Below are 14,215 nucleotides of genomic sequence, written 5' to 3'. Positions count from 1 at the left end.
TTGCGTCCTCCACGTCCCCGATGTGAATTTTACATTCTGAGAATTTTTTTTCTTTGCAATTCTTTACATTGCAAAATAAGTTGATTTCTCCCGGGGTGCTTGCGGACTTCCATGCTATGGGATGCAGATTAACCCTTTATATTACCAGCATTTTGCATTGTTGGTATTTTATGGACAGCTCCAATTTTATGAAATGTGCCACTACCCCCCCAGCCTCTGACCCTCATGAGGACTCCAACATTTCTACGTACTCATAAAACTATTTAAAAAAAGAGAGTTGTAGCTATAGCAACCTGTCCAATATAACATTTTTAGGTCGATTCAGATTTATAACGTTTGCTTTGGCGGGAAATAGTCACCTAGAAATAATTCTGAGACAAAAGCATGTATCACTGCGAGCATTTTGCTGACTAAACTCCTTACTGCGCAGCGTTCTATCCGCCATGATCTTGAAGACCATCAGGCTCCATAAAAATGGCTTCTCCGCGTCCGGGGACAGCGCGCGCCTTCTCCGACCATCACGTGACCCTTCCAGCGTCTTTCAGTGCAGTCTCCCGCGTGATGACAATCAATACGCATGCGCAATGTAGAGCTTCACTTTTCGCGCGCTCTCGGTCTCGTTTGAGCCGCGGCTTTTGCGTGTCCTGCTGGGGCTGTGAGCGCCGCTCGCCTCCTCCGTGCAGGGATGAGTCTGTGGGTGGATAAGTACCGGCCGACCTCCCTGGCCAAGCTGGACTACCACAAGGCGCAGGCGACTCAGCTGCGGAATCTGGTAAGGTAGCGGCAGGCTTGTGTGAATTGTGACCTCTAGCCCTGACATGCGCATTAGGTACCTTTGCCAAAAAGTGTTGTCAGCTGCGCATTGTGAGGGGCAGTCGGCACACCCCTCCCCTGGCACACAAATAAAGTTTGTTGAAAGTGCTCTAAGTTACAGTATTTAAAGGGAACGTGTCCAAAATAACACATTTAAAGGCTTACACTTGAGTTTTATGACACCATATCAGCTGCAGAGCAGCTTGCGGTGGTCTCGGGGGTCCGAGCTGCTAGTCCCAGCCCTTCTAGTGATTGACAGCTGTGTTCTGTGGATCAGAGGTGGGGGGATCCACTGCTTATAAATATGGAGGACTGTGGAGCCCCCGGAGCTGACACACTGGGCTGGTGGCATCAGGTGGTCCCCACAGCAGCTGCAGTTTGGAAGGGGAGGTCTCTGAGGAAACCACTTCAATGCTGGCTACTGTGACTTTCCTATAACCTAGGAAGGGTCATGTGATTTTTGTCAAAATTCCTGTGACTGTCATATGTTTCTCCTCGGATTACCTTGTCTTCCATGCTGTATTTTCTAATGTAATATAAAAGCACCTCCCATATCAGCGCCACTCTCGCGGTGCTGTGTCTCATGACATTGTTATGGAACGTGAGCCCTGCAGCCAATCAGTGTCTGCTGTGCCCTCACTTCCTTCAGCTGAACCTCGGCCATCTGAAGGAAGTGACTGCGGCAGACCATTAGTGATCGCTGATTATCAGCCCTGCAGCCAATGTCACAGGAGGGGAGTATGAGGTGTTTTTATTCTACCTTGAGCAATATAGTATAGAAGAGGTTGTCAGAGTAGTTGACAAAACCCCTTTAAGATTGTGTTTTCATAAGTGTCACAGTAAGGCTATGTGCACACTATGCGGTTTTTACCGCGGAACCGCCGCGATTTTGCCGCTGCGGGTCTGCAGCAGTTTTCCATGCAGGGTACAGTACAATGTTACCCTATGGAAAACAAAAACCGTTGTGCCCACATTGCGGAAATTCACGGAAAAAACCGCGTGGAATTGCTGCGGAAAAAAAGGAGCATGTCTCTTCTTTGTGCAGAATCGCAGCGATTCTGCACCCATAGAAATGCATTGATCCGCTTACTTCCCGCATGGGGCTGTGCACACCATGCGGGAAGTAAGCGGATAATGTGCGGGTTATACCCGGGGTGGAGGAGAGGAGACTCTCCTCCAGGCCCCGGGAACCATATTTGAGTAAAAAAAAAAGAATTAAAATTAAAAAAAATAATGTTATACTCACCTCTGAAGTCTCAGCGCTGCACGCGGCCGTCCGGTCTCAGGTTTGCTATGTGACCAGGACCTGCGGTGACGTCGCGGTCACATGACCGTGATGTCACGAAGGTGCTGGTCACACAGCATCTTTGGAACCGGACCGCCGCCTGCAGCGCCAAGGAGATCGGGACGTCTGAGGGTAAGTATATAATTTTATTATTTTTAACATTACTATTGATGCTGAATATTGCTGCATATGCAGCATCAATAGTAGGGGTAAAATCCCGCAGCAGAACCCGCAGGACAAACCGCGATAAATCTGCAGGGATAACCGCAGCGGGTTTGCCCTGCAGATTTATCTGCCCGCAGGACAGGACGCAACGTGTGAATGTGGCCTAAGGCTATGTGCACACGTTGCGGAATGGGGTGCAGAATTTTCTGCACAAAATCCGCATCTCCTGACAGAATCCGCAGGTGCAGATTTGCCGCAGATTTTGTGCGGTTTTTATGCGGAGTTGATGCGGTTTTTACCACTGCGGATTTCTATTATGGAGGGGTGCAGAAACGCTGCAGATCCGCACAAAAGAAGTGACATGCACTTCTTTTAAATCCGCAGCATTTCCGCATGGATTTTTCTGCACCATCTGCACAGCTTTTTTTTTTTTCTCATTGATTTACATTGTACTGTAAATCACAGTGCGGATCTGCAGCGTTTCTGCATGGAAAAATCCACTGCCGATCTGCACTAAATCTGCATCGTGTGCACATAGCCTAAAGGTACCATCACACATAATGATATCGTTAACGATATCGTTGCTTTTTGTGACGTAGCAACGATATCGTTAACTAAATCGTTATGTGTGACAGCGACCAACGATCAGGCCCCTGCTGGGAGATCGTTGGTCGCTGGGGAAAGTCCAGAACTTTATTTCGTCGCTGGATCTCCCGCTGACATCGCTGAATTGGCGTGTGTGACGCCGATTCAGCGATGTCTTCACTGGTAACCAGGGTAAACATCGGGTTACTAAGCGCAGGGCCGCGCTTAGTAACCCGATGTTTACACTGGTTACCAATGTAAAAGTAAAAAAAAAAAAAAAAACACTACATACTTACATTCCTGTCAGCTTCCCTGCTCTGTGTAAGCGCGCTTGCCGGAAAGCAGAGCGGTGACGTCACCGCTGTGCTTTGCTTTACGGCCGGCCGGCGCTGACACTGGGGGACGCAGGGAAGCTGACGCTGAGGAACGTGACAGGAATGTAAGTATGTAGTGTTTTTTTGTGTTTTTTTTTACTTTTACATTGGTAACCAGTGTAAACATCGGGTTACTAAGCGTGGCCCTGCGCTTAGTAACCCGATGTTTACCCTGGTTACCAGTGAAGACATCGCTGGATCGGTGTCACACACGCCAATTCAGCGATGTCAGCGGGAGAGCCAGCGACTAAATAAAGTTCTGGACTTTCCCCAGCAACCAACGATCTCCCAGCAGGGGCCTGATCGTTGGTCGCTGTCACACATAACGATTTCGTTAACGATATCGTTGCTACGTCACAAAAAGCATCGTTGTCTAGATCGCTGCAGCGTCGCTTAATGTGACGGTACCTTAAGTCATGATTTTACCATAACCAGAAATTCCTGTAAAGCCCTAGACTTAAAAAGGAGGTTAAACACTGGTCACTTCAGCATCAGGAGTTCATTGGTGCCAATCTGGTCACATGTGCTCATACCTGCTAGGACACTTCATCATGTGCACAATCTTCAGGTATTATGTACAAGTCCCAACATGTAAGTGTAGACACAACATAAATGGCACCAGTCACGTCTCGATGTCGGTGAGTGATGAAACACAGGCCTGTATTTTAAAGCTTGATGCAATACCTCTGATGAGAATTCCTGTAGAGGCAGCTGCATTTTTTTAACTAAAAGTTCTCCTATTCCTTCTTTAGGAGCACAATGCTCACTGTCCATTACTCGGGCAACCCCTTCTACATCCCCTAGTAAAATATCTGATCCAGTGGTGTCGGCAATGGCCTCTCCGTGGGATTGCGTGACATTATGTCACGCAATTCCTGTGGCCAGTCTGTGTTGGCTTCACTTTTCCTTCCTTTGGACAAATCAAGACATCGGGAAGACGTGAGCGAGTAGCTGCAGCTCTCACTTCCTTCAAATGTCATTTGCATCCGTAGGAGAGGAGTGTGAAGCTGGCACTGATCGGCTGCAGGGATCGCGTGACATAACAATGTTATGCAATCCTCAGGAGAGCCAGTGTCGATGACACTGTTGGCAGTACAGTTGTGGCCAAAAGTATTGACACCCCTGCAATTCTGTCAGATAATACTCGGTTTCTTCCTGAAAAGGATTGCAAACACAAATTCTTTATTATCTTCATTTAATTTGTCTTAAAACACAAAAATAATTGTCCTAAAGCCAAATTGGATATAATTCCACACCAAACATAAAAAAGGGTTGGACAAAAGTATTGACACTGTTCGAAAAATCATGTGATGCCTCTCTAATTTGTGTAATTAACAGCACCTGTAACTTACCTGTGGCACCTAACAGGTGTTGGCAATAACTAAATCACACTTGCAGCCAGTTGACATGGATTAAAGTTGACTCAACCTGTGTCCTTGTGTGTACCACATTGAGCATGGAGAAAAGAAAGAAGACCAAAGAACTGTCTGAGGACTTGAGAAACCAAATTGTGAGGAAGCATGAGCAATCTCAAGGCTACAAGTCCATCTCCAAAGAACTGAATGTTCCTGTGTCTACCGTGCGCAGTGTCATCAAGAAGTTTAAAGCTGATGGCACTGTGGCTAACCTCCCTAGATGTGGACGGAAAAGAAAAATTGACAAGAGATTTCAACGCAAGATTGTGCGGATGTTGGATAAAGAACCTCGACTAACATCCAAACAAGGTCAAGCTGCCCTGCAGTCCGAGGGTACGACAGTGTCAACCCGTACTATCTGTCGGCGTCTGAATGAAAAGGGATTCTATGTTAGGAGACCCAGGAAGACCCCACTTCTTACCCCGAGACATAAAAAAAGCCAGGCTGGAGTTTGCCAAAATTAACCTGAAAAAGCCTAAAACGTTTTGGAAGAATGTTCTCTGGTCAGATGAGACAAAAGTAGTACTTTTTGGGCAAAGGCATCAACAAAGTTTACAGGAGAAAAAGAGGCATTCAAAGAAAAGAACACGGTCCCTACAGTCAAACATGGCGGAGGTACCCTGATGTTTTGGGGTTGCTTTGCTGCCTCTGGCACTGGACTGCTTGACCGTGTGCATGGCATTATGAAGTCTGAAGACTACCAACAAATTTTGCAGCATAATGTAGGGCCCAGTGTGAGAAAGCTGTGTCTCCCTCAGGTCATTGGTTTTCCAGCAGGACAATGACCCAAAACACACTTCAAAAAGCACTAGAAAATGGTTTGAGAGAAAGCACTGGAGACTTCTAAGGTGGCCAGCAATGAGTCCAGACCTGAATCCCATAGAACACCTGTGGAGAGATCTAAAAATGGCAGTTTGGAGAAGGCACCCTTCAAATATCAGGGACCTGGAGCAGTTTGCCAAAGAAGAATGGTCTAAAATTCCAGCAGAGCATTGTAAGAAACTCATTGATGGTTACCGGAAGAGGTTGGTCGCAGTTATTTTGCCTAAAGGTTGTGCAACCAAGTATTAGGCTGAGGGCAGGGCTGTGGAGTCGGTAAGCCACAGTTCCGTCTCCTGGATTTTATCAGGTTCCGACTCAGACTCCTTCATAAATGGCAATTCGTAACAATAAATTTACTGTTGTCAAATATTAACATCGCGCTTATTCAGTTTCTCACCATCATATAAGTAATCAGACCACTTAGAGCAAAAACTATATTTATTAGAATACAATTAGAATATAGCAAATAACTTTTATAAACTTTTCTAAACTCTTGTATGTAAATATGCAATAAACACTGTTATGCAGTTAATAAGAAGAAGAAATCTATAAATTTGTCCTCAAAAAAAAGTATTGCCTCTGTCAGATCCTCCTTCATGGATGCCCTCAAATCTGATCTAATTATTTTGGGAGCAGAGAACAACCTCTCTACACTAACTTGAGTTGGTGGCAAAGCAGTAACCACTCGGGCAACATCTCTGACAATGTCAGGATACAGAGGAATCGCTTGTTGCACTGTTATTTTTGATGAACGGTCAAATTTCTCAATTTCTTTTAGTGCGCATAAAAAATTCCGCTGAAATGTACTGGCTGTGTTCTTTGATGGGGATGACTCTTCTATGCGGAACGCTTTGCACGGTCCTTGTGATCCAAATATTTTTCGAAATTAAATTCTTCATCAGTTGATGAGGGTGAAGATGTGGCAGGACGACCAAATTCTTCTTGTTCCTCCTGACTGTTCTGCAACCCTTTCATCCTTAAGGTACCGTCACACTCAGTGACGCTGCAGCGATATAGACAACGAGCCGACCTAAACTAGATCGCTGGAGCGTCGCTGTTTAGGTCGCTGTAGAGACGTCAAGCAGCAACTCCAGAACGATGCAGGAGCGATCCAGTGACGTAACGGCGACTCACTTATCGTTCTTGCTGGTTGTTAGCTCCATGTAAAACATTGCTGGCATCGTTGCTTTTGCTGTCAAACATGACGATACACGCCGACCTGACGACGAAATAAAGTTCTGGACTTCTAGCTCCGACCAGCGATGACATGCAGCAGCGATCTGGTTCCCGCTGTGTCAAACACCACGAGATCGCTATCCAGGATGCTGCGACGTCACGGATCGTTGTCGTTCTCGTTGCAAAGTTGCTGAGTGTGACGGTACCTTTACTGCTATTTCAAACAGAGCTTCTTCTCCTTTAGTTAGCTGTTGATCATCTAGAACAGCGGTTCTCAACCTGGGGGTCGCGACCCCGAGGGGGGTCGAACGACCAAAACACAGGGGTCGCCACCTCTCTCACCTCCCCATCCACCTTCCCCCGTATGCAGGCTCGGACTGGGACACCGGAGAATCCTCCGGTGGGCCCCGCCCGCCCCCAGCCCCTGCCTCCTTCATTTGTCCCTGCCCTGCATGCGGCGGTGCACAGTTTATTATTATAGCCGGCGGTCGGCGCACATGCTGTACTGAAGAATGTGAAGTGCTGTGCAAGCAGCCGCGCGGCAGCTGCTCGCTCCTTCACATCTGAAATGATCACACACACTCATCTCGCACTGGCCTGCGACGGCGACGCCGAGTCTGTGCTCAGAGGCTCTTGATAAGAGCGGCCCGTGCGCAGCGTGGTGCGATTGCTGACCTCACTGACTTCAGCCAGCACACAGCACAGTCCGAGGAAACAGCTGACTGTGTGACTCAGAGTCAGAGAGGAGAAGACAGGGAGGGACACACGCACCCGCACGACGCACTGTCTGCACTGTTCATCATCACCGACCTGTTTATTGTTACTTTGCCCGCCCTCGACTCCGCCTCTTCATCAATAAAACTCTGTGGTCTGACTGGAGTCTGGACTAAGGGTGTATTCTAATGCTGATTGGCTGACAGATGCAGGCAGGAGCAGCCAATCAGCATTAGTTTTCTTTGTGTGACCTCACAGGTCACAGCACACCTCAATGAGCTGTGCTGTGATTGGTCATCTGTCCTCCTGCCCAAGCAGCACACCACAAGTCAGGCACACAGGCGCGCGCACTGTCTGCAATACTATGATTGGAGGCTGCCTGGAGCTGAGGGACGTCACATTTTTTTGGATGATCGCAGCCAGTCAGTAAGGTGTAAGTAAAATATGCCTGCAGGCAGCCTGCAGCATAGTTTGAGACACTGAGAGTTATGGGAGGCCCCCCTCTGCACCGTTGCCCCAGATAGATACTCCACATAAAGCTGTGCCATATATACAGTGCTCTGCACCGTTGCCCCATAGCTGTGCCATATAGTGCTCTGCACTGTTGCCCCATAGCTGTGCCATACAGTGCTCTGCACTGTTGCCCCATAGCTCTGCCATATAGTGCTCTGCACCATTGCCCCACAGCTGTGCCATATAGTGCTCTGCACCGTTGCCCCATAGCTCTGCCATATAGCGCTCTGCACCATTGCCCCATAGATGCTCCACATAAATCTGTGCTGCTGCTGCTGCAATAAAAAAACACATACTCACCTCTCTTGCTTGCAGCTCCTCGGCGCCATCTTCCCGGCGTCTCTCTGCACTGACTGATCAGGCAGAGGGCGGCGCGCACACTATATGCGTCATCGCGCCCTCTGACCTGCACAGTCAGTGCGGAGAGACGCCGGGAAGATGGAGCGGCGCCCGGCGTGTGGAACGAGGGAAGGTAAATATGACATACTTACCTGCTCCCGGCGTCCCGCTCCTTCCCCCGGACAGCTGATCTTCGGTGCCGCAGCCTCCTCGAGTATATACGGTAATTGTTTTTGTGATTAATTATTATGTTTGATTTGTAGCAATGAGAATACAATACATAATGCATATCAGATATTTACATTCCGAATCATAACTAATAAAATTACAGTTTTAAATTAGCCACCAAAATTATTTTTTGGGTTGGGGGTCACCGCAACATGAGGAACTGTATTGCGGGGTCACGGCATTAGAAAGGTTGAGAACCACTGATCTAGAAGAATCTGATGCATTGGGTCTACATAAACAGCTTCCAAAAGAATGTTATTTTGTAATAGCTCCTCTCTCCGTTTCATTGATGTAGCAATGCCACTTGCAAGCTGTGAGTAACAGGTGTGAGATGCTTGGAAGACGCACACCAAACATCTAGTCTAGAGGAGGAGCTTTACTACTAAGAATTTGCAACACATTTTCAGTTTCATACATTGTAAGTAGGGGGGGTTGGGGCAGCATGAGGTTAACCAAGTATAAGATTAGATAAGGGCAGTGGAGAACAGTGACACACAAGAAGTAAGAAATGTCTATCTCCAGCAGAACAGCTTATCACTGTTCATAGTTTGATAGAACATATATTTGAGTAACCTTTATAAAATTCATATGAAAGTTCAATTATGAAATATTAATACCTTTTTTTTTTTTTTTTTTAAAGCTGGAGTCGGTACATTTCTACCGACTCCAACCAAAACTGACTCCAACTCCACAGCCCTGGCTTGAGGGTGCCAATACTTTTGTCTGGCCCATTTTTGGAGTTTTGTGTGAAATGATCAATGTTTTGCTCTTTTCTTCATTCTCTTTTGTGTTTTTTCATTTAAGACAAATTAAATAAAGATAATAATACCAAAGAATTTGTTTGCAATCATTTTCAGGAAGAAAATGAGTATTATCTGACAGAATTGCAGGGGTCTCAATACTTTTGGCCACAACTGTAATTGTTCTTTGTGAACATCATGGAACATTGAATATCCACGGCTAGTCACTTTACAAAACAATTATCGAAAATCAGCATCAAGCTAGTCAGTGAGGTCTTCCAAAACCAATGATTACAGATTTTCTTATCCACAGCATGCCCAATATACTGCATACTTGTGGGATTTCTAGCCATAAGATCTGCAGCAAAATCCGTGCTGTAGATGTTTTACCCCATATATCAGAACATACTCTTATGATTTGGAAATTGAACAGAGGGAATGACTGCCAGCTCTTGTCACCACCTTATTGATAAAGATGACATTTTCTTTTCTAGGTCCAATGTGGAGACTTTCCTCATCTTCTGGTGTTTGGACCCTCCGGAGCAGGGAAGAAGACCAGAATAATGTGTCTACTGAGAGAACTGTATGGTCCTGGCGTAGAAAAGCTGCGGATTGAACATCAGTCAATAACAGTACGGACTCTTCTAGATGTCATGTTCTTGAGGGTTTACACAATTATGTCCTCATTTTATCATCTATACGGCTTTTTCAGGGGCTCTTTTATTTGTATGTAATTAAAGGGAATCTGTCCAAAATCGTATCAGGGCAGAGCAAAGTACTGCAGTGCGCAGGCATCGGGAAAGGTCAGAGGCACTGCAGTACTTTGCTCTGCCCTCAAGAGGGTAGACAAAGTACGCCTGCACTGCAGCAAGAAGACAAGAATAGGATGTTATCGTATGAAGATGGGAGGCTCCGGACCAGACTGCGACGCCCATCGGACTGGACCGCAGCAGAACCGCCCCTGGGTGAGTATAATATAGCCTTTATTTCTCATCTTTCAGGATACATCGGGGGCTTATCTACAGCATTACAGAATGCTGTAGATAAGCCCCTGATGCCGGTGGCCGCAGCTCGTATACGATTTTGGGGTGACAGACTCCCTTTAATAGATTCCCTATGGGCTTCATAACCATCTCTTCGCATGATGTGTCCAAAGTATTCAAGTCGTCCAAAGACTCCTACAAATGTAAAATCTGACACTTGGATCAGGCTGCAAACTGCATATCAGGGTGTCTGAAAATTAATGAAGGTTGTAGATTAAGGGTATGTGTACACGCTGCGGATTTTCCTGCAGATCCGCAGCGGTTTCCCAGGAGTTTACAGTACCAATTTAACCTATGGGAAACGAAATCCGCAGTGCACATGATGCGGAAAAAACCGTGGGAAATGCTGCGGTTTACATTCTGCAGCATGTCAATTCTTTGTGCGGATTCCGCTGCGGTTTTACACCTGCTCCAATAGAAAACTGCAGGTGTAAAGCCGCAGCGGAATCCGCAGTAGAAACCGCAATGAAACCGCAGCGGTTTTGCACTGCGGTTTTTCCAAATCCGCTGCGGAAAAATCCGCAGTCCTCCAGAATACGTGTGCACATACCCTAAGGCCTCTTTCACACTTCCATCTTTTCAGATCCTTCACAATGTGTCGTTTTGGGGAAAAAAACAGATTCTGCAAATGTGCCCGCAGGATCCGTTTTTTTTCCAATAGACGGATCCGTCGTGTTTTGACGGACCATCGTCACAAAAAAGTTCAATGTAACGTTTTTTTTTTGTCCGTCGCGTCCGCCATTTTCGATCGCGCATGCGCGGCCGAAAACTCCACCTTCTCCTCCCCGGATTTCAGAATGGGCAGCGGATGCGTCCAAAAACTGCATCCGCTGCCCACGTCATGCAAACAATTCACAACGTCCGTCGGTACGTCGGCCTGAAGCATTGCGACAGACCCGTACCGACGGAAGTGTGAAAGAGGCCTAAAACGTAGTGGTTACCTTTTAGTTAGTAAAATTGCACTTATGTAAAAAAAAAAACAAAACCAAATTGAATGATGAAGCTGCTCACAACTGTTAAGGCTTATTCAATATTCTAGTAATTGCAGTGGAAAAAGAAAATCTTGAAAATAGAACTTTATATAATTTAAATTATATTTTCAGACTCCATCTAAAAAGAAAATCGAGATCAGCACAATTGCAAGCAACTATCATCTGGAGGTTAATCCAAGGTATGATGTGGGCACTTATTAGTGGATTTCCATATCTCTTTGTCAAAGAATACAAACTGTCCTGCAGTTGCAGCGCTGGTTTTCTATATTGTAGCAGTGTAATCGCCATCAGCCCAGATATAAAAAAACGCATTTACTGCATTGAGCTCATAGAGGACCATATGGGCTGATGTGTTTAATCCTTGAAAAAAATATGCCCCCTGATCGGCACTGATCCAGAACAGGATGTTAGTTCATGCATTGTGGATTTTTCATTTTCTTTTATTTAATCTGATTCTGCAGTGAGATTCTGCAGGAAAGTACAAGAAAAACAAATTTATTACCAAGAGTGTAAACTTTAAAGGGAAGGTGCCATCAAAAAAATTTTTTTTCAGAAATTGTAAAAATGAAAAGAATTAATGATTACATTTTCTTAAAAAATATTATCATTTGTTTATAATTTAGTAAAATATGAAAAATAATTTGAAAAGTTTTGGAATTTCCACTTTTAAACACTAGTGGGAGCAGCTGCTGAAATTTCAGAAAAACCTAGTGTACAAATAGCTCACATTACTGCACTGCAGTAATTATGGGCGGAGTCTGCTGACGTGTGTGATGTCTCCTCTCCTTCTGGGTGTTTGCTAAGGGATTAGAGAGGATGATATTCAGGAACCCAGTGAGCAGCCATTTTGTTGGTGACTGCAGAGTAAGGCTGCCGTCACACTATCAGTATTTGGTCAGTATTTTACCTCAGTATTTGTAGCCAAAACCAGGAGTGGAACAAATAGAGGGAAAGTATAATAGAAACACATGCACCACTTCTGCATTTATCACCCACTCCTGGTTTTGGCTTACAAATACTGAGGTAAAATACAAACCAAATAATGATAGTGTGAAGGCAGCCTTATACTGACAAGTAGACAGTCACCAAGGATGGCAGGCAGCAAGGATTCTGGGAGATATGTGGTGGAGGGAGCAGGGTGACAGCAGCACAGAGTATTTCAGGAGAGCAGTGTGCTGGTCTATAGGGGCTCCCTGTTCGGTGTGCGGAGCAGCCAGGGATTGTACATAGAGCGCTGTCTTTTATACATATGGATGGACCGTCTGCTCCACAGAAATCCAGGAAACATTTCTGCGGATTGATGGCCTGTTCTGATCCAGACTTTGCATGCAGACCCCATTCCCCTCCTCAGATCCTGTCTTCTCCATCCTGTCCTGGCAATGTGTGAAAACGAGGCGACAGGCGAAGTACGGGGTGACGCTGGGAAGGAAATGTAGCCATATAGTAACGATAAAAATGAGACCCCTCTCTTCAGCTGCCTCACCAGCCTTCCCCTGACTGCACCTAACTGGAGGTCACGCTGTCCCCTCTATTACCCCAGACCCGCGTGCAGGTGCTCAGCCAGAACCACCATAGAATGGGTCCACTTTCTGAAGATAATACTGCCATAGTGTTCTCACATAATACCGCCATATAGATCACACACAATACTATCAAATAGATCACACAATACTGTCATACAGTTCTCACATAATACCACCATATAGATCACACATAATACCGCCAGTGTTCTCACATACCGCCATATAGATCACACATAATACCGTCAGTGTTCTCACATACCACCATATGCTTCTCACATAATACTGCCATATAGATCACCCATAATGCCGCCATATAGATCTCACATGTATTGTAAATAAAGACTCGGCCAGAATAAAGTCCTTTATTAATCTTTTTTATACCATACCGAACGCATAATCCTCGACTCCCTCATCTCCCACAACAAAAATAATAAACCACAATGGGGAAAGACATGCAGGGGGGAGAGGAGTGCATAGGAGAGGATTAGATACTGACTGCTGAGCCGTGTATCTAATCCTGTCCTGTGTGATACTGTGCTGCGCCGTGTATCTAATCCTATCTTGTGTGATACTGTACACAGGACAGGATTAGCTACACAGGACTAGATTAGCTACACAGGACAGAGGTAGCAGTGGTAGATGGTATATAGAGGCAGGCAGCAGTGGTAGATGGTATATAGAGGCAGGCAGCAGTGTTAGGTGGTATAGAGAGGCAGGTAGCAGTGGTATACAGAGGCAGGTAGCGGTGGTAGGTGGTATATAGAGGCTGGTGGTAGGTGGTATATAGGGGCTGGTAGCAGTGATAGGTGGTATATAGGGGCTGGTAGCAGTGGTATATAGGGGCAGGTAGCAGTGGTATATAGGGGCTGGTAGCAGTGGTATATAGGAGCAGGTAGCAGTGGTATATAGGGGCAGGTAGCGGTGGTATATAGGGGCAGGTAGCGGTGGTATATAGGAGCAGGTAGCGGTGGTATATAGGGGCAGGTAGCGGTGGTATATAGGGGCAGGTAGCGGTAGTATATAGGGGCAGGTAGCTGTGGTATATAGGGGCAGGTAGCAGTGGTATATAGGGGCAGGTAGCAGTGGTATATAGGGGCAGGTAGCAGTGGTATATAGGGACAGGTAGCAGTGGTATATAAGGGCTGGTAGCAGTGGTATATAGTGGCAGGTAGCAGTGGTATATAGGGGCAGGTAGCAGTGGTATATAGGGGCAGGTAGCAGTGGTATATAGGGGCAGGTAGCAGTGGTATATAGTGGCAGGTAGCAGTGGTATATAGTGGCAGGTAGCAGTGGTATATAGGGACAGGTAGCAGTGGTAGATGCATAAGAAAATAAAAACTCTGTACTTACCTTCCGTCCTCTCCCAGGAAGTGCTGAGTCATGTTCAGGGCAGAGCAGTGTGACGATCTCCCTGCTCTGCTCTGAACAGGTCGGCAGTGAGCAGTGATTGCAGCCTGTGCTGTAATAATAAGTACAGGCTGCAATCAC

At 46.0% G+C, this 14,215-nt stretch overlaps 1 protein-coding gene across 1 annotated transcript in view; it reads left to right on the top strand.

Moving 5' to 3' along the window:
- Positions 1 to 568: 568 nt before the first annotated feature.
- RFC3 (replication factor C subunit 3) overlaps positions 569 to 14,215 on the top strand; it is a 32,737-nt gene continuing 19,090 nt past the window's right edge. The window contains exons 1-3 of the mRNA XM_069758983.1: positions 569 to 772; positions 9,664 to 9,801; positions 11,316 to 11,383. Of these exons, the coding sequence (XP_069615084.1) occupies positions 686 to 772; positions 9,664 to 9,801; positions 11,316 to 11,383 (293 nt within the window). The 5' untranslated portion in view covers positions 569 to 685. The remainder of the gene's footprint in view (positions 773 to 9,663; positions 9,802 to 11,315; positions 11,384 to 14,215) is intronic.

This window comes from Ranitomeya imitator, chromosome 3 (genome assembly GCF_032444005.1).
Source record: "Ranitomeya imitator isolate aRanImi1 chromosome 3, aRanImi1.pri, whole genome shotgun sequence".
NCBI lineage: Eukaryota > Metazoa > Chordata > Amphibia > Anura > Dendrobatidae > Ranitomeya > Ranitomeya imitator.
The sequence above is the reverse complement of the archived record's forward strand: the minus strand, read 5'-3'. Positions and strand labels throughout refer to the sequence as shown.